This window comes from Schistocerca piceifrons, chromosome 5 (genome assembly GCF_021461385.2).
Source record: "Schistocerca piceifrons isolate TAMUIC-IGC-003096 chromosome 5, iqSchPice1.1, whole genome shotgun sequence".
Taxonomy (NCBI): Eukaryota; Metazoa; Arthropoda; class Insecta; order Orthoptera; family Acrididae; genus Schistocerca; species Schistocerca piceifrons.
In genome coordinates, this window is record NC_060142.1 from 348,173,812 (window position 1) to 348,194,788 (window position 20,977).

Genomic DNA, 20,977 nt, shown 5'->3' on the forward strand with positions numbered 1-20,977 from the left:
TCTTTTCGCGGGATGTTTCGTAACGCTGTCAAAGTGCTTCCACGCTAGCCGCCAGAGGCGCTGTATTCTATGACACTTTTGCGCAAGAATAGTTTCTTATTCCGTTGTTGTTATTTTAGGTCCAGAGTTGCTTATGACTGTTACATGTTGTAGATGTCGGGTCGATTCTATTTCCGTGTAAAACGCCTCGATTTAAAATTTTCATTTATCAACTCTCTGTTCATTTTAATAAAATGTTACTGATTCTGAAGTGAAGAGTCTCTTTCGTTATATCGGCGGCTAATAGTACGCACGCAATAATTTCTTCGGACGGCAACAGACGCGTTGCTACTCCGACAAACATAAAAGCAACTTTCAGTGTTGCTAAATAGATATATTTCTCCTGTTATATTTCCTCTGTAAGAGAATAGAATTATATTATTTTAGTTTTGAGATTTTTTTTTTTTGCTTTAATGTACTTAAAATTTATTCTGTAGAGGTGGTTAACGGCATTGCTATACTAGAAAAATTGGTGCGTATATCTCTGGTCCTTACTGCGCAGTTTCTTTTTATATCCATCTGCCTGGTGAGACTATTTTTAGGTTTACGAATGACAGTTTTAGAAGAGTTTATTTCCTCTTGGTGGCTGGGACCACAATTGTTTCCGGCAGGACGTTTCTATGCTACAGTGAATGCATTTCAGAATATAGCAACGAGTTAAAATATGAGTGCCAGAGATCGAGTGTGACCTACGTCATCTTTGGATTTGGTTGAAATATTCGAAGCAGAACGATATGTTGCAGAAGAGGGTTGTAGCAGACGACATATGAAAGTGTTTTTGATACATCTAAACGAAACAAACATTCGAAAATGCCGGTTGAGTTCGGAACCGCGAAAACTGTCTTTATATTGGCTATAGTGGTGGGCTGTTTTGCAGTCTTATGGCCAAAATTATTTTATCCAATGTTGCAATCTTCCATCAGCAATCGAGCACCGCTTGATCAATCTCAAGGTAAGCGTATAAAAAACTTTTCATTGGAGCTTATTTTTATTTTAGTTGTAATGTGCAGAAGCCCCCATTAATGACGATTGTACTACACGGTTGTAACGAAATAATGGCGTGGCAATTTGTTTAAAAGTCTATAATTTCATAAGGTTCTGGTTGGTTTTGTTGCACTACAAGAAAGGTATTCGATCAGTGTATTTCTTAGAAGGCAATTGATGCACTAAACTGGCTGTTTATTTAATTAACGATACGCAGATATTAAAATGCTTCCATATTTACTTTGTGCAACATTTATTAAAAGAACTGTAAAAATCTTCAGTGAAATATGTAGTTGGTTGACGGCATGTCATGTACAGTGGAGACTGAACACACTGTGAGAGACGTATGTGTTAAATTTGCGTTGCATCTGTCATATAATGGCCCGCAACTGTTTTGTTTTTTCAGAATAATATATAATTGGTGGGTTGGAGTAATACACAGCCCATGCATTAAAGATTTCCGCTGCAAAGCATCCACTTGTAGAATATCATGAACAGTTACGGATGCCATCACACATTTTTGGGTGAGCGGTTATGTATTACAGTACTTCCATCTGCGGTGAAGAATCATTTCTTTTCATGAACAGTCGTTTTAAAAATGCCGAGAGAATTGGAAGACTGGAGTACTTTGTATATTTTCTGTGGAATATTTTCGAAATGATTTGGCTGATGTATGAAATCTGTTGGAAAAGCTTATTGGTCAGTTGACAAGACAATTTGTTTCATTAATAATGCTACTTGTTTCCACAACACTTACTTTACATTTGGCATAACCTTGTGTTTCGTGAAGACACGAGATGCAGTTATATTTAGGATTGCAGGCACAGTAATAATCACCAAAAAAGGGGGTGGGGGAAATATTTAGTTCCATTCTTGATACCTACTTAAGGTAGGCATAGTCTTGTTAAACTTTTAGGGAAAGCAAATAGAAATGCTCAGCATGGAAAGAGACATGGAAGATACATCTCTTCTGCTAGTATGATCACTTTGTTGCCTACTAGTGTCCAGAGAGAATAGAGCAAATGTGTTGTTTGTTGTGTTGTTATGAAACATTGAACATTAGACCCAGTATGTAATATTCTCTACTTGCATGGTTTCTTTGTGTTTCATCTTCTGTACTGTAGCTTCTTGGGGAGACCTCTCGGCAAATTCCTGATTATTAATTACAGCTCAAGATGATGTTCTATCTTGACAAATTTGTTTGCTGATTTCGTTTCTCTTTATGATAGTCATCCCTGTTCCGTATTTGATAATTGTGGATCTGAATATTAAAAACTGAAACTTGATTATTTTTAATGAAGCAGATAGTTTCAAATATAAATATAGATGTTAAGGTCATGATTTTTAGTTCCTTAAATATGCCTCTATATGATGCTGTGTAAGCAACATCATTTATTAATCTTATACCTTTCTTTTGAAGCTTAAAAGACTGGTTTGCAAAAGAGGTATTTCCCCAGAATACTATACCATATCTTGGTAGACTATGTATGTATGTATGCGTAATAATCTCTTAACACTGTTTCGGTATTGCAGCAATCTTTAAGCATTCTTAATATGCAACAGTACTTGCTTAATATTTGTTAATCATTTCTACATATTTTTCCCATCTTAGATGCTCATCCACCCATAATCCTAAAAATTTTATGCGATTCTTTTGCTGAATTTGGCTATTCGATAATGAGACTTTTACCTTGGTCCTATTTTTGTTCCTTATATGGTTGAAGTTCATCCAATCAGTTTTCTTGTCATTGACAACCTAGACAGTTATCTTTAAACCATTTTTCTGCCACTTCTGCTGTTTTATCGAATTATTTTTTTTTTTTTTTTTTTTTTTTTTTTTTTTTTTTTTTTTTTTTTTTTTTTTTTTTTTTTTTTTTGGGCATCTCGCAATCATTCTTCCCATTTCTAATGAAGCTGGTATCATCAACTACTAATATAGTATCAGCTGTTGGAAAAATGTTGTGGTAGGTCATTAATAAAAACCAAGACTAACGATAGTCTGAATACTGAGCAGCCCATAATTAACTTTTTTTATATTCAGAATGGTGCACATTTCCATCTTGAGAAATTTGCACTCTTTCTTTCCTGTTAGTTAAATATGAGTTGAACTGCTCATGGGAAATGCCATGGGCGCCATAATTATATAGTTTTCACAGTAGTAGATTATGATTTATAAGAGCAAACATTTTGGAAAGCTCCAAAAACAATCCACAGATCAGTTCCTTCTTCTCAATAGCTTTATAAAAATGTTTTAGGAAATTGAAGAGCTGTCTGTATAGATTTGCCCTTTCTGAAACTATTCAGTGGATTTACGAGAATCTTATTTTTGTTATCTGAGGCACATTTTATTTTCTCATAGGGATTATGTATACTCCTTGTAATTTTGAAATTGTTTCTTTGTTAGCCTTTAATGCTGCTGGTTCAATAATCTCACCTAAATATTTGAATTTGTCAACTTGGGATAATTTTTCTACTATGACAACCGAAGGTTGGTTTCTGAATCTGTTTGGTTTCTTCCACACACTGTATTCAGTATGAAATTTAGAAGTGTCATTTTCTTTTTGTTACTATTTCATGTTTGGCTACTGACTGAATTACTTCTCGTTTGTTATCAGAGAAGATTGTGTTATCAGCAAATGCTTTTTTTTCCCCCCAGATCCTTATCACCTTGGAACTTCGGTTTGTGTGTGTTTCCTAATGTCAGATGCTACATTAAACACTTTTTCTTATTAGTTTCCCCATGTTCAGATTGCAGTTATTCCACAACTGTATATTCATATCAAGGCCATCACCAAGTGGATCTGAAAATTGTGCTGTTGTGAAGCGGCAGAATTTTCATATCCTCTTCGTAATGGCCTGGATGTTACAGAATAGACATTGTGGGTTTGAAGTATTTACCATCATCTGGAGTGGCTTGTCAGATTTGTTATAGGTATTGATTTGCATCCATCACACTCCCCCCCCCCCCCCCCCCCCCTCATTATCCTGTATTTGTCATTCAATATGTTTTCATGTCCGATATTAAGGGTTCTTTCCCATACACAGCTTTATAAATGATTACTTTGTTGTTATGTTTAACTTTTGTATGTGTTGACCTTTTTTGTTGGAGATGTTGCCTGTTCCCCTGTACACTCTTGAACTTCTGTGATGTCTGTGCTTTTTTTTCTAGTTCTTTTAGTTCAATGACCTTACAGAAAAATTTGAAATATGGGCACCACAAAAAGTTGAGATTCCAACCATCTGTTTCAACCGTTGATGTAAAGATGGTGGAAACACCTTTTGTAAGTGTATACCATATGAAGACTGTGACATCACTCATTACACCCATGAACAATGTAAATAACACTTGAGATATTTAACTCCAACAATAGAATGTAAGTAATGAGGGTAAATGTGTGAAGTATGGGGGTTTTGGGTAGGAACAAACTGAATATGCAACAATAAGAATAATGACACAAAAAGAGCCCTTGAAACTCTGAATATTGAGCATTACTGAATAACAATCGGTATCACCAAGTTCGTTTGACCACTATACCAGTAGCTCACATACAATTCAAAAACCTGGTACCGCAAATTTCACTTGACTGTTACAGTAGCTAAAACATAGCCCATTCTTACAAAAACAAATGCATTCAAAGTATCAAATTGTTATCCAACCTTTCACTGCCCTATCTAAAACAGTCCACAGAACAACAAAACAAAACTCACTCATACAACTAATATTAAAGATAACCTAACCTGAGTGATGGTAAACCTATGTCCAACCACAATCCAACGTAATCGCCACCACTAACAAGATAATTCAAAAATTCATGAAAACCTGGAAACCTGTATATGGGGAAAAAAGAAAAGTTTACTGTACTAATAATATTGCAATGTCTTCATAGGAGCAGAATCTTGACTTGGTGGGTATTATGAGTGGTATGAACATGTTAAAAAGGGAAGAGGAAGGAACTTGATGGACAGCAAACTCTGTCAGAATGTAAATATATCATCACAACTGCTGTATGGGGCTGTTCCCAGGTAGCATTATCATTAGACCACCATGATTTGACAGCAAGTCACCATTGCACCCCCAGAGTGTTAGTCTTTTCTTTCCCACAGATAAATTTGGCCAAAAGCCTTCAATTTTGATCTGTTGTGCCTTTCTTCCACACAAACCTGGAATAAATCATGTGACATCCAATTTTGGATAAAGGTCTGTAGACTGTTCCTTGCACTGTGGTCTTTCACTGTATGATTAAATGTTGTTCTTATTTGTTTTAGTCCATATAATATCAGGCCTGATTGGTATTTTTATTTTATTTCTTTTTAATTGTACATCATAATCTCTTTTGGCCACAGCTATCCTCGTATCACTTTAAAATCTGAATATGTAGTATCTTGTCAGGGTAATTTCCAAGAATGATTGCCTATTGAAGTCGCAGTGTCCAAACGATACATATCGAACATGCGATTTTAAATTGATCATGCAACTCTGGTGGCGGGCATTGTGTGTATGCTTATGGTGGTCACTACAGCAATGACAAAACGAGTGTTAAATAATACTTGCAATTGCAAAGGAGACAACTTACCTCCCTTGTCGTCGGTGTTGTCGTCATGTTAAAGTCCATTACGGTGGTCTGGATGGATAATTTGGAAGAGTCAGAAACTGTTCTTACGAAATTTTACACACTTCGCACCACCACAGCCTAACAGTCCCTTCTTCCCTCATCTGGTAGTACTCCATATTTGCGACAAAAAGTTAAACAATTTTCTACACTGGATAAATATGGAATTAGATTTTTACATGTGAGAGAATCCACCAAAGAAACATCAAGAACACCATACATCCCATTCACTAAAAACATACATCGTTTGGCTTTCGCTAGCAGCTCACAAATAATTCGCAGAGGTATGTAATTTAGAGCAACTACGGGGACAACAGGAAACAAATAAAAATGACGATCACAAATAATTGTTCACAACGTCCACTGCCGGAGTCGCATGATCGATTTACGATCACATGTTCGGTATGTATCATTTGGACCCCGCGACTTCGATAGGCAATTGTTCTTGGAAATTACCCTTGTCAGTAGCTACACACACTTTTCCATAGACTATGGTATTTTATTTTTGTGTTGCAACTGCTGACTGGACAACATTGCAATTGTAAAGACAGCTTCTCTTTTACCTTTTGTGATATGTAATAAACATATGCTTACCATGGACACAAAGTTTGAGAAATTCAGTATATTTTGCTTCACTGATAGTTCCCCCAACATCAGGGAGCATATTGACATTGTAACCAGAACTGTTGGCAAGCAAAGTATCCTATAGCATAAAGTAGCACAATTCACAACTAGAAAAATATGGTTGGGTAATTGGAGAACTAGAAACTTTGAGCCAGGCTGATTGTAAACATAGGTACAACTACTCTGGAGAGTTAAGAGCATACAACTTTCTGGAGCCACAATGGTGCATGTTGCAGATGTGCTAAACCACCTGATACACTTGGAAATTGCGGACCTCAACATACAAAGCTTCTATCTACCTTCTCCATTACAGTGATCTGTGCCTTGGGACAATTGAGCCAATAATTCAGTTCATGATGATGGTTTTCTAAACCTTGACAGCTGTCAGTTGAAAGCTTAAATACTGTAATAACAAAAGCACAATGTTAGCAATTGCTGGGTGATTTATGGATGCAAGCGACTGTCGATTTACAGTCTGGGAATGCTAGACTTTGTGATTCAGGCTAATTTGAGACTTCAAAGTAAAGTTGTATGATGACATGGTTTATATATTACATAATAATCCACTTTGTGGAAAATAATTGCCTCAGTTTGATCCTAACTGCAACTTTGTGTCAAGGGTCTACTTTTTTCTGCTAGTAGTATTGACTACCTCAACTTAATTAACCAAAGCTCTTAACAAATATCAATGGAGATCTTAAAGTTTAGGACCCAACATGGGGTTGATCATGCTGGCATGTAGTGAAACTGTATCTAGGCATAATGTGGTGTTTTGAACAGTTACTAATGATAAATGCCATCACTTCTACTTCATATATTTTCCTTTACAAACATTCCATGATACACTAAAATGTCGTGACTTGAATAATCAAAATTAGAAAAAGTAGAAAAAAGTAACACAGGTGGTATTGAGTTATTACATTATCAATATTTTTATTTTAGTTGTATGATGAATATGATAGGTTTAACAACTTCATATTTTATGTAAATTAAGTGTTCCTTCTTACAGAATTTTTGGCAAGACAAACCCTGATATGCACTTAGACAAAAAGAAATATTTAGGCTTATGTACATTGTAAAACATTTGTCTTGTAAGTTATTTAAAGTCATTATTGTTATTTTTTTGAAATTTTCAGCTTGCTGCGATGTGATTTTTGAAACTGATATTAATGCCATAAAAATAATGATGGAGATGTGCGGCAACATTTTACACCACCACAGTGAATTAGATCCAAAGATTAATGCAGCTTTCTTGCAAGGAAAATGGTCAAAAGAAATGGTCAATACTTGTAGGTCTGATGTCTTAGAAAAATGTGGTGTCGACATAACAGCCTTTTTAAATGAAAGGGTTAGACTTGGTCACAGTTACAAACAGATGTTGGATGGCATAAGATCATTCAATATATCAGTTTGCCTGAAAACAAATTTCGGTGTCCCGCCTTCTTTAATAGGGGCACCTAGAAGAATGAGGATACTCAGTGCACCACGTAAGCAGTAATTTCTTTGTGTCGTGTGTCTGATCTCAACAAACTAACAAGTAAAATATGGTGTTTAGTATAGTAGTAACTAACACCCGCCAGGTACACGACGGACTGGGTGGTTGTTGTTGTTGTTGGTGGTGGTGGTGGTGGTGGTGGTGGTGGTGGTGGTGGTGGTGGTCTTCAGTTCTGAGACTGGTTTGATGCAGCTCTACATGCTACTCTATCCTCTGCAAGCTTCATCTCCCAGTACCTACTGCAACCTACATCCTTCTGAATCTGCGTAGTGTATTCATCTCTTGGTCTCCCTCTAAGATTTTTACTCTCCATGCCACCCTCCAATTCTTCTGGTCAAGTTGTGCCACAAACTCATCTTCTCACCAATCCTATTCAATACTTTCGCATTAGTTAAGTGATCTTCCTATCTAATCTTCAGCATTCTTCTGTAGCACCAAGTTTCGAAAGCTTCTATTCTCTTCTTGTCCAAACAATTTATTGTCCATGTTTCACTTCCGTACATGGCTACACTCCATACAAATACTTTCAGAAACGACTTCCTGACACTTAACTCTATACTCGATGTTAACAAATTTCTCTTCTTCAGAAACTCTTTCCTTGCCATTGCCAGTCTACATTGTATATCCTCTCTACTTCAACCATCATCAGTTATTTTGCTCCCCAAATAGCAAAACTCCTGTACTACTTTAAGCGTCTCATTTCCTAATCTAATTCCCTCAGCATTACCTGACTTAATTCGACTACATTCCATTATCCTCGTTTTGCTTTTGCTGATGTTCATCTTATATCCTCCTTTCAAGACGCTGTCCATTCCGTTCAACTGCTCTTCCAAGTCCTTTGCTGTCTCTGACAGAATTACAATGTCATCGGCAAACCTCAAAGTTTTTGTTTCTTCTCCATGGATTTTAATTCCTACTCCACATTTTTCTTTTGTTTCCTTTACTGCTTGCTCAATATACAGATTGAATAACATCGGGGATAGGTTACACCCCTGTCTCACTCCCTTCCCAACCACTGCTTCCCTTTCATGCCCCTCGCCCCCTTATAACTGCCATCTGGTTTCTGTACAAATTGTAAATAGCCTTTCCCTCCCTGTATTTTACCCCTGCCACCTTCAAAATTTGAAAGAGATTATTCCAGTCAACATTGTCAAAAGCTTTCTCTAAGTCTGCAAAGGCTAGAAACGTAGGTTTGCCTTTCCTTAATCTATTTTCTAAGATAAGTCGTAGGGTCAGTATTGCTTCCTGTGTTCCAGCATTTCTATGGAATGCAAACTGATCTTCCCCGAGGTCGGCTTCTACAAGTTTTTCCATTCGTCTGTAAAGAATTTGCATTAATATTTTGCAACCGTGACTTATTAAACTGATAGTTCAGTAATTTTCACATCTGTCTCAAGACCTGCTTTCTTTGGGATTGGAATTATTATATTCTTCTTGAAGTCTGAGGGTATTTCGCATGTCTCATACATCTTGCTCACCAGATGGTAGAGTTTTGTCAGGACTGGCTCTCCCAAGACTGTCAGCAGTACTAAAGGAATGTTGTCTATTCCTGAGGCCTTGTTTCGACTTCGATCTTCCAGTGCTCTGTCAATTTCTTCACGCAGTATCATATATCCCATTTCATCTTCATCTAAATCCTCTTCCATTTCCATAATATTGTCCTCAAGTACATAGCCTTTGTATAGACCCTGTATGTACTCCTTCCAACTTTCTGCTTTCCCTTCTTTGCTTAGAACTGGGTTTCCATCTGAGCTCTTGATATTCATACAAGTGGTTCTCTTTTCTCCAAAGGTGTCTTTAATTTTCCTGTATACAGTATCTATGTTACCCCTGTTGAGATAAGCCTCTACGTCCTTACATTTGTTCTCTAGCCATTCCTGCTTAGCCATTTTGCACTTCCTGTCAATCTCATTTTTGAGATGTTTGTTTTCCTTTTTGCCTGCTTCATTTACTGCATTCTTATATTTTCTCCTTTCATCAATTAAATTCTATATTTCTTCTTTTACATAAGGATTACTGCTAGCCCTCGTCTTTTTACCTTCTTGAACCTCTGCTGCCTTCACTACTTCATCCCTCAAATCTACCCCTTCTTCTTCTTCTTCTTCTGTATTTCTTTCCCTCATTCCTGTCAATTGTTCCCTGAAGCTCTGTACAACCTCTGGTTTAGTCAGTTTATCCAGGTCCCATCTCCATAAATTCCCACCTTTTTGCGGGTTCTTCAGTTTTAATCTACAGTTCATAACCAATAGATTGTGGTCAGAGTCCATATCTGCCCCTGGAAATGTCTTACAATTTAAAACCTGGTTCCTAAATCTGTCTTACCATTATGTAATCTATCTGATACCTTCTAGTATCTCCAGGCTTCTTCCATGTATACAACCTGCTTTTATGATTCTTGAACCAAGTGTTAGCTATGATTAAGTTATGCTCTGTGCAAAGTTCTACCAGGCGGCTTCCTCTTTCATTTCTTGCCCCCAATCCATATTCACCTACTACGTTTCCTTCTCTCTCTCTTTTCCTACTATTGAATTCCAGTCACCAATGACTATTAAATTTTTGTCTCCCTTCACTATCCGAATAATTTTTTTTATATCATCATACATTTTATCAATTTCTTCGTCATCTGCAGAGCTAGTTGGCATATAAACTTGTACTACTGTAGTAGGTGTGGGCTTCATGTCTATCTTGGCCTCAATAATGCATTCACTATGCTGTTTGTAGTAACTTACCCCCACTCCTATTTTTTTTAATTCATTATTAAACCTACTCCTGCCTTACCCCTATTTGATTTTGTATTTATAACCCTGTATTCACCTGACCAAAAGTCTTGTTCCTCTTGCCACCGAACTTCACTAATTCCCAGTATATCAACTTTAACCTATCCATTTCCCTTTTTAAGCTGGGTTAAGGATAGCCAATACATGGCTCAGTTTCATTATTGTTTCCTCTGAAATACCGTATGAAGTTGACAGGCTCCTTGAGCTGTTATTGTGGTATAAACATGTGCATTTGTTATGGTGTTATGTCTACTTAACACAACAGTGAATGTAGCATTATGCACTGAGTTTTCATTGTTAGTTCCTAACAATCTGTACATAATGGGGTCATAGGTGAATTGTGTGTGGAAATCTTTAATATATTAAAAAGAACCCTGTTTAAAATGTTGATTAATGAATACTGTTTATGCAGTCAGATATGGGTGATATTGTATTCATGATACTGCCACAGTAGTGTTGACAGTGTGCCATGTATTTCATGTGTCTAATACTTGATGATATAATTGACTGACTTAAATTTTACTGACCATTAATGTTTGTGCTACTTCAGATTGGAAGAAAATTCACTGTACTGCTTAAATGGTTATGTTCCTTTCAAGTAATAGGCTCACTTGAGAGGGGTAGGACCCCAAACAGGCCAACTTGGAGCAGGGGAGGCACCATAGGACATTTTAGTTTCCGCTGTCTATACTTTTAGAAATAAATTCATAAAACTTTGTCAGAATGGCCATGAAGGATGCAAGATTCACACTCATAGCAGTGGAAGTTCAGAAACATAACAAAATAATTTTTTTTTTACGTGTGAAATTTCATCTTTTTTTCACTTACTGTTGGCTGCATTTTTGGTGCAGGTACATTTTTTCATAAATAAGAGATTCTTTGGTGAATTTTGCTCAGCATACGAACAATACTTACTACATGTGTATGAAACTGTAGAACTTATGTAAGTTATGAAAAATTGGATGAGCTGTTACATTTTAAACTTCATGTTTAGAAAAACCTCTAATTGTATAGCTAAGTCTCAATTTTTACCACAATTTTCGATAGATTTGGAAAATTCTAGTTTCATACACCTGCAAGTATGGTTTGTATGCTGTGCAAAATTCATTGAAAAATCTCCATACTTACGAAGAAAAGTGTACCTATAGCAGCAAATGCAGGCAATAGTAAGTGGAAAAAAAGATGAAATTTCACATGTAAAAAAAAAAATTTGTTGCAATGTTTTAGAACTTCCACTGCTATGAGAGTGAATCCTGAAACCTTCCTGGCCATGCTGACAAGGTTGATTTATGAATTTATTTGTGTAAGTATAGACAGTGGGAATTAAAATGTCCTGTGGTCCCTCTCCTGCTCCAAATTCGGCCAGGTTGATTGCCCCCCCCCCCCCCCCCATTTCCCCCTCCCTCCTTAACTCCATCTTTTGGTGTTTTTTTTTTAATGCCTCATAAGCAAACAATCTAGGTAAAAGCAACCACATTTGAATTTAACAATGTAGTCCATCAAAACTAGCTATCCAGTGCTGGAAGAGTGCTTTGTGGCATGATATTGATTGCATTAGTATAATTTGCTATGTGCCAGGAGATCATAAAATATCTAACAAGTTGTTGAAACAATCTTGCCGTCACACACAACTTTGAAGAAATTCAGACTTCACCTTATTCATAGAATACCACTAGTGTATTAAGTCAAACATTAATGTATAATATAATATATTGCGTTAATTTTCTGCAGAAGTTACACCACAGTGTATTAATAGGGGAATTTTTATTGATAACTAATGCAAATAAAACTGAGGTATTGTATGTGGTGAAGATGATAAAGATTGAGGAAGCGAAGCAGAATAGGAGAGCAGAAGAAATAAAGAAATGCGGTGGGTGGAGAGGAAGAAAATGGAGAGTCGAAGTTCTGCTCCGCATGTAACCAGAGGAGAAATGCAACTCAAAAAGCAGCATTTGAAATAGAACAAACTTAAGCCATTTTAGGCTTCAGTCAAATAATTTCAGATTGCAAAGATATTTTCACATTTAGATTATGAAAGTGCACAAAGCTTAGATTGCTCAGTCAGTAATATAATGCTGACACTGTATTTGAATATGAAAGTTGACTATACTATATGATTCTTTCATAGCCAGATATTGTCAAATTTTATTAGTCTGAATCACTCAGATTGATTAGAATTACTTTGTTTCACTGCAACTGATCTTGTGCTGTGTGCATTGTATTTTTTGTGACAGGACCCATACGTCAAGAGCGACCACCCCACCTGCGGCCTGATATGTTGCATCCAGCTCTCAGGGAACGTGGACGAGCTATTCCACAGTCCCACATTGTTCCTAGGATTGTTGAAAAGGAGGGGCGTGTAAGTCAAAACATCAGTTCTTATAATTTGTGATTTGTAATTAAGGCACTTTACAATGCTTAAGAAAGAGAAATTAATGCTACTCATCATTTGGAGGAGACAGAGGGAGCAATAAACAGAATACACTAAGCTTATTGAGCTTGGAAAACTGTATGGCTGAGAGGGGGAAGGTTGGCATGTATTGGTAACAGAGTAAGCTTACCTCGTATTTGGGCATTTTGTGGATTAGTAGGTTCTGAATAATGACATATTTTAATTTTTCTCTCACTTGGGTGTTTACTGTATTAATTAGTTTCCAAATGAATTATACCTAATTATTTTCTTCCCAAAAGTATAGTGACCTTACAATGTATTTATTTACTGTCTAAACACACTACAAAAATTTCCTCACATTTAAATGTGTGTTCAATTTTAGGATTTATGAACTGCTTCTTGCTAGTAACTGTATTGGCAGGGAGCCTGACAGTATTTTTAAAACTGTCTGAAGCTAACACTCTCTCTTACTTTCAGCACTCATTTTCTGTCCTATGATTATGGTGGTTTGTTGTTTAAACCATATAACTGATTGTACCTATCATTCCTAACTCGAATCATGGAGAAGCTCGGCAGATTAGTGGAGTGTGTGATTACCTGTATTTCTTTCAAGCTCCTGAGCTCCTGATGTGTTTCTCAGTTTCAGAATTGTTAAGAGATGTAAAAGTATGAGGGACGTTCAGTAATTAAAAAAGACAAATTGTTGTAGAAATGAAACAATTTGTAGGAATTGTTTTGTACTTCAGTTGCTTTGGGTTGGCATCACTGGGTTGAGCTGAGAACAGCTGATAGGTAAAAATTGTTTTGTTAACATCCCTGCATTTAACAGTGGTGTGTCCACTTGAAGCTTCCACATTAGTTGAAAAATGTGCAGTGTTTTGTTTGTTACTTTCTGAAGGTTGAAAACCATCCAAAATCGTTTGCAAAATGATTTTACAGTACGGTGAAAGTTGTATAAACTGTGGAACTGGTTAGAAGTGCGTAGAACAGTTCAAAAACTATCAAACGTCAATGACTGAGCAGCAGCATTCTGACCGGCCAGTTGAAGTGTCAGCTCCTTCACTTAAAACCAGCATTCATGACATTATTCACAAAGACCAACTTGTCACAGTTGAACATATAACAAAAGCGGTTGCTGTAAGTGTTGGCACGATTCATACTGTTCTCAGTAACGAGCTTAAGTACAACAAAACAAGTACAAGATCACAAAAGAGTTAATGCAAAAACACAAGGAAACAAGCCACAAAGTGTGAACAGACTTGAGAGAACACTATGAAAGGGTAGGTGACCCTCTTCTTAAAAAGATTTTAAATGTGTGATGGTGCTTGGTTTCACCATTTTGGCCAAGAGTCTGAAAGATAACAAGCAGATCAAAGAATTTATGAGAAAGTGGCTCAAACAAGACAGATGTCTTGCATCCAGTATAAAAAAAAACTAATCCATCGCTGGGGGAAGTGTGTTATTATTGGTGGTGATTGTGTTGAGAATTAGTAAGTTTCATTTTGTAGAAATAATTTTTTTCCTCTATCAGTTTTTCTTTAATTATCAGATATCCATCACAGTACCCATTTTTTGTGCTCTTTCCTTGGTTAGCAATAACTTTGCTCACAAACCAGTTTAGTGGAATAGAAATTCTCAAATTCATAATGTATTTGCTACAGCAAGTGTTTTAGTTACTCATTCTTTGCAGATTTTTTAATTTTTTTTCAGCTATTTCTCCAGTTAAACATACATAAAACATAAACAGGCACTCTTTGTTGAAAATGTTGTCAGTTAAAGCAGTCTGTTGACACTAGAAATACAGATTTTGTGTTGACATTATGCTGTTATCTTAATTGCCCCCTTAACCTGCTTTAGAGGTTGTCAGTCCTCATGAGCTATTACATTTTGCAGAATCTCATGGTCTGTTCTTCTCAAAGTTGTCATACCATAAATTGGAAGATTGCTCAAATGATGAGCCTGTACCATTCGGTGGAGTGTGATGAGTTTGTATTGTTTCCAAAAGCAACCAGAAAGTGGTAACTTTCTCGAATAAATGTTTCACACGTTCTTGCCACATCAGATTTGTATTCAGCGTCAAGCTTTCAGTGATTTCCTACTGCTGATGACAGAAGAAGCTGTGGAAAGGTTAAGACTAAATACAAATCTGACATGGCAAGAACTCTGTTAAGTATTTATTCAGGAAATAGCAATGGTTGATATATGTTCTTATTCTAAAACCGATTGTTAGTTGCCTTGTTAAATAAGGAGGCATGCAGTTGCACCGAAGCAGGCTTAACCATCTTGCATATCAGTTCGTATGATGATGCTATAGGAAAGCAGTATGCAATTTTTCCCCCTTTCTTCACTGATGTGCATTTTCTGTTAAAACAACTGCACTTGACTTTTGAAAAATCTATCGCTCATTTATTCAAATGAAACCATACATGAAGTTAATATTCCCAAATACTTCATGACTCAAAACACATTTGCCTATCATCATATTAGCACTATTTTTTACTTTGTGAACAATAACTTCCATGCTACATCAGCCACACAGTACTGAAAGTCCATTGTCAGATTTTCTTGTTGCACCAGCATTATATGTTAGGATGCTCATTCGCTGAAAGTAAAGAAGTATTAAAGAACCTATTGAATGGAGTAAACAGTATGCTGAATACAGAATATGAAATGGAACTGAACCAAAGAAAGATGAAAGTAATGAGGAGTAGAAAAATAGGAAAAATTTCAAATAAAAACTGGGAACCATGTAGAAGACAAAGTGAACGACGGTTGCTTTCTGAGAAGCACAGTAGTGCAGGATAAGCAAAGCACGGAGCATAAAAGAAGTAGACTACCACAGCAGAAAGAGTGTACCCACCAAAATAAGTCCCCACATATCAAATATAGACCTTCATTCAAGAAAGAAATTTCTAACAAAATTATCTGGAGTTTAGCATTGGAAATTAATCATAGATTATGGGGCAGTCAAAGGGAAGGTAATGAAACTGTTAGGGATGTGTTGTTACTGTAGGATGCTGAAAATTAAATGAGCTAATCTGTACTACTACTACTACTACTACTAATACTACTACTACTACAAGACAAGCCATTGTTTAACATTGTTACTGGAAATCTCTAAAAGTACTTGACTGATTTACTTCAGATTCTTACACAATACAGTAATAAGCATTTGGATTGACATAGGCTGTATATTTTTTTAAACAACAATGTACAAGATTTCTATTAAAAACAGCTGTTGTAAAGAAAATTCTGTGCTGCAAAAATTTGTAGTTTAATTTTCTTTGTTGCAGTCAATTTGAATTAAGATAGCAGGGCATGTAAATTATTAGACATATTTTTCGCATAAATATTCTTTGTCCTTATATATAATTTCAAACCAAATGTGTTGTTTTGGTTTCTTCCTTCGCATCTGTTTTACAGAAAACAAGGAAGTTGTGTTCGTGACTTATTGGATTATGATTATATTACTGCCAGCATGTACTCTCAGTTGTGCAAAAAATTGTAATCCAAATCATTCACTGATTAAAAGTATGTGGAATACTATCATTGAAGCTACTATTCTCACAGTCCCTGCAGCTGGAGAGCTCAGTCTCATACCTGATATACTAATGATCCCAACTGAGTGACCCATTAATTTTTAGCAGCTTCAATTCACAATCCAGTTTTATTTAGAATAAACAAGACTCAAGATTAGAGAGATGGGAAAGAGGATGTGGGGGAGGGGGTGGAGGAAATAGACATAGAGAATGGGGAGGAGGTGATGCATAGGGAGAGGGGAAGGCGGATGAGAAGGACAAAGAGGGGGGGCAAGGAAGGGATGGCAAAGAGGGGAGGAAGGAGTATGGGATGTATCTTAAATTCCTGTACATATTTAGCAACTACAAAACATTTGCGGGTTCGCTAGTAAAATAGAAAACGAGGTGGTTCTCCACATGTTTAGAAAGAAATATATGTAGAACACTAACTTAAGGGGAAACACAGGGTGATAAAACAGGGAATAACTTCCATGCTACTAAATGGAGCCACAGATGGCAAAAATTGTAGGGAAAGACAAAAATGTGGAAATAGCCAACAAATAATTGAGGACATTAGGTGGAAGTGCTACTTTGTGATGCAGAGATTACCACATTGGACAAAATAATGATAGGTCACATCAAACCAGTCTGAAGACGAATGAACTACTTCCCATGCCTTCTTCCCCCCACCCCAACTGCCAAAAGTGTCATCAAATTACTATCATAAATACCTGTAATGGTATGGGAAATGTCATTATCTTCAGCTCAGATGTATTGAAAAAATTTAAAGATGTACCGTTGTTAAGGAAAAAACTCATGACAGTGGCTGCTTAGAGTATTCCTTTCATATATGATACACTAGAGACCTGAAGGTATCTTAATTCAGAAACAGTTTTTTTTTTTATTTTTTCCCACATTAGAAACAATTTTCCATGCTTTCTGGGTTAATCATCTTCCCTACATAATTACTATTCAGTGACCACACTTTTATTACTGTAATTTGAAAGAAGCACTGTTCACCATATAAAGGTCTCATAGGAAGAGGTGTTTTCCAGTCTGGAGCTTGTGACAAGAACTGACCAATAATTTGCAGCCTCTCCTCATTAGCAGCACTTCTTCTTGACCACAGTGAAGCTGAAAGTTCACATAAGTGTGAGATGGTGTTTATTCATTGATGTACATGATGCCAACAATTTAGTTAACATTAACAGACACTTTATTCAATGTGAAGTTCAGTTATTTATTACAGTAACCAGTTTTTTTCTCTGTAAACCTTAATTAGTGCAAGTCCGTGGGGTATCACATGCGATTAGAGTTTGAAGTAACATAGTCTATTGTGGCACAAAATAATTTTCCTGTTTATATGAAAATACCACAGCTCTCAGTTATGACAATACAGTTCAAATGTAGCACAATCCTTTGGAAATTTGTTAAGTACAATTACACTTCAGTGGTTCATTTAAGTGAGTCCATCACATGAATGACTGAGTCTAACAATATTTCAATCTGATAACAATAGTCCACAGTGCTTGTGGATCACATCACAGTTCAATTTGAATGTTAATTAATTTAGGTCTCAAAGATCACTTATATGTAATTGAACTTCAAAGTTTGTGAATTTTGCACTAAACAGACTGTATATCTTTGTATACAGAACATGTGTAATTGAGTCAAACAATGAGACCTATTCACTTTCAAACAGCAGGTAGACTATTTTGGATGGCACTTCACTACTTATAGGTAGGTGTAAGAACAAACTTGCAATGCTTTGAAATACGGCTAGGTTGTAATTTACTGTATTTGATGATGTAAAAGAATTAATAGAATTTTGTATTACTGAAAATGTTGCTAGTTACAAATTTATAAAAATACATAGATACTATTTTTCTGCTGCTTTGTGAAACCCATCATTTACATAAACTATGAATCAGTGCATTAATTAACCAATGTTAAGTGTTAGATATTACAGAAAAAATTGGGTAGCAAAAAAATGCTGTCAAAGTCCAGAACCTACCAATGAATTTGATTAAATCTGCAGTGGCAAATAGCGGTGGGCCAGAAATTTAAATTTAATTATTTTGGAAGATAATGAGCTTTAGGTAATTTAAAATAATTTATAGGACGGTGGGAATGTTTAAGTTGCAAATGGTGTGGGATCACTTTCCCCATATGAGTAGTAGCTCACAAAGATTTTCATGTCTCAAACTATAGTGCTAACTTCAGTGTAACTTTTAGTTAACTGTATCCTACTAAAAATTAATTATGCAGATGGAATGGGAAGACTTGAAATAAGAATCTGAATAACAAATTGCAGTAAAACTTGGTACAAACAAGAACTTGAGATTTCTGAGTGTCACAAATCAACAAGTAAATGTATTGGAAATGAGATAAAAATTAGCAAAAATGTTTAGTTATTTTTGGGAGTAAAAAAAATACAATAAAAGGAAAATAACCACCTGCATTGTCACAAGCTTTGCCATTTATCGTTTTTGCAGTCTACAGAGTCCAATAAACGCAACAAAAACAAGTTATAGACAGCCACACACAAAATGGTTTGTATGAAAGAGCGAAGGAATGTGAAATGATAGGTAAAAACTGAAAATAAACCAAGGGAATCTGTGCATGTGATTATGTATAAAATAACAAAACAGTGATAAAAGTTGATTCTAATTTGTCATTGGTATTTCAGCCAGGCCCTATTCCTGGCATGCGACCTCCCATGGGTGGTGCCGGTCATGTGGTCCCAGCCCCCAAGACTGGTGGTACAATGGGAATAATTATGCCCATGTATACAATTGGAATTGTCATCTTCTTTATGTATACCATAATGAAGGTAGGTATTATTTTTGTAGTTGTACTGTGGTTAAAAAATCATTTTTAAAACAAAATGTGGTGTCAGGCATCCACACATTACCAGATGAGTGATAGATGATGCATAGCAACAGTTAAAGTTGAGAAAATCATACTACCGCTTGTCAATGAAAGTAATCCATTTTTCAAACTGTGGTGTAATTAGATAGGTAAAAAAATCTACTCACCAAGTGGCTGCAGGAGAACTCAAATATAAAAGATATTACAATTCACAAGCTTTCAGAGAAAATGGCTCCTTCTTCTGACAGAAGTTTTGAAGGGGAAGGAAGAGGAGTGAAGGAATGGACTGGTGAGGTTTAGGATAAGAGGTAGAGTTCGGAAAGTCACCCAGAACCCAGGTTCTGGAGTGGTTTACTGGACAGGATGAGAAGGAAAGGCTGATTGTTGTGGACTGCTGCACTGGACGAGATTTGAAAACCAGAACTCCCAGGGTGGAAGGTGGATTAAATGCAAGGCAGAGATTACTGTCAAAACATTGTACACGAGGTCATAAGATTGAAAAGCTAGGTGCATTACATAAGATATAGGTGGGAGGAGGACAACAAAGAATAGACAGGTCAGAAAATGAAAGCTGTAGGAAACTAAAAGGGAGTTAAGAAGGGAATAGTTACTATGAAGAAATGCTGATACCAAAGAAATTAATGTAGATTAACGTCAGGTGGATGGCAAGACCAAGGACATGTTGTAGTGCCAGTTACCATCTGCAGAGTTGTGAGAAACTGGTGTCTGGGGGAGAAACCAGGTGGTGTGTATGGTGAAACAGGCACTGAGGTCATGACACTCATGTTTTAGAGCATGGTCTGTAACAGGATATTGTGTGTGGACAGTATACAACCTCTGCTTATACCCATTCATCCTAACTGATAACTTGGTGGTAGTCATGCTAGTGTAAAAAGCCGAACAGTCTTTACATGATATGTGGTATAGGTGTCATTTTACAGGTGGCTCTCCCTTTGATATACTATATGTTCTGCCAGTTACAGGGCTGGTATAGGTGGTGGTAGGAGGCTGCATAGGGCAAGTGCTAGAACAGGGACAGTCGCAGTGGTAGGGGCCATTGGGTTGGGAAATGGGTAGAGGAGCAGCATAGGGTCTGACAAGGATATTGCAGATTTTGGCAGGTTGATGAAAAACTACTATAGATGTAGTGGGCGAAATGTCTGACAGAATGGACCTCATTTAAGGACTTGATTTTAGGAACTCATAGCCTTATGGAAGCAGCTGATTAATACATTGAAGACCAGGATAATACTGACAGACAAGTAGTGTATTCCTATCTTTTTAGGGATCAGCGGTACCAGAATTGGACATGATGACCAGGAAATCTGCTTTTGAACTAGGCCGGTGGGGTAATTACATTCAGTGAAGTCTGAAGTGAAAATGGTTAGCATGACTACCACCAAGTTATCAATTGTTGTATACTGCCAACACACAATATCCCGTTAAAGAGCATGCTCTACATGAGTCGTGACCTCAGTGCCTGTTTCACCACACAGGCCATCTGGATTCTTCCTCCAGACACCAGTTTCTTAGAACTCCACAGCTGGTAACTAGCACTAAAAGTCCTTGGTTCTTGCCCCCCTCTGACCTCAATTTGTGTTAATTTCTTGTCTCAGCATTTCTACACCGTAACTATTCCTGCCATAACTCCCTTTTAGTTTTCCACG

General features: G+C 36.6%; 1 protein-coding gene across 10 annotated transcripts in view; it reads left to right on the forward strand.

Annotated features, from left to right (window-relative positions):
* The first annotated feature begins 567 nt into the window (after positions 1 to 567).
* LOC124798640 (FK506-binding protein 5) overlaps positions 568 to 20,977 on the forward strand; it is a 218,372-nt gene continuing 197,962 nt past the window's right edge. For 7 of the 10 annotated variants that reach the window (XM_047262130.1, XM_047262134.1, XM_047262136.1 and 4 more), the window contains exons 1-4: positions 569 to 991; positions 7,394 to 7,744; positions 12,764 to 12,888; positions 19,129 to 19,272. In XM_047262130.1, the coding sequence (XP_047118086.1) occupies positions 850 to 991; positions 7,394 to 7,744; positions 12,764 to 12,888; positions 19,129 to 19,272 (762 nt within the window). In that variant the 5' untranslated portion in view covers positions 569 to 849. Of the gene's footprint in view, positions 992 to 7,393; positions 7,745 to 12,763; positions 12,889 to 19,128; positions 19,273 to 20,977 lie in introns of all 10 variants that reach the window. The other 3 variants (XM_047262127.1, XM_047262128.1, XM_047262132.1) reach the window with 1 other exon arrangement.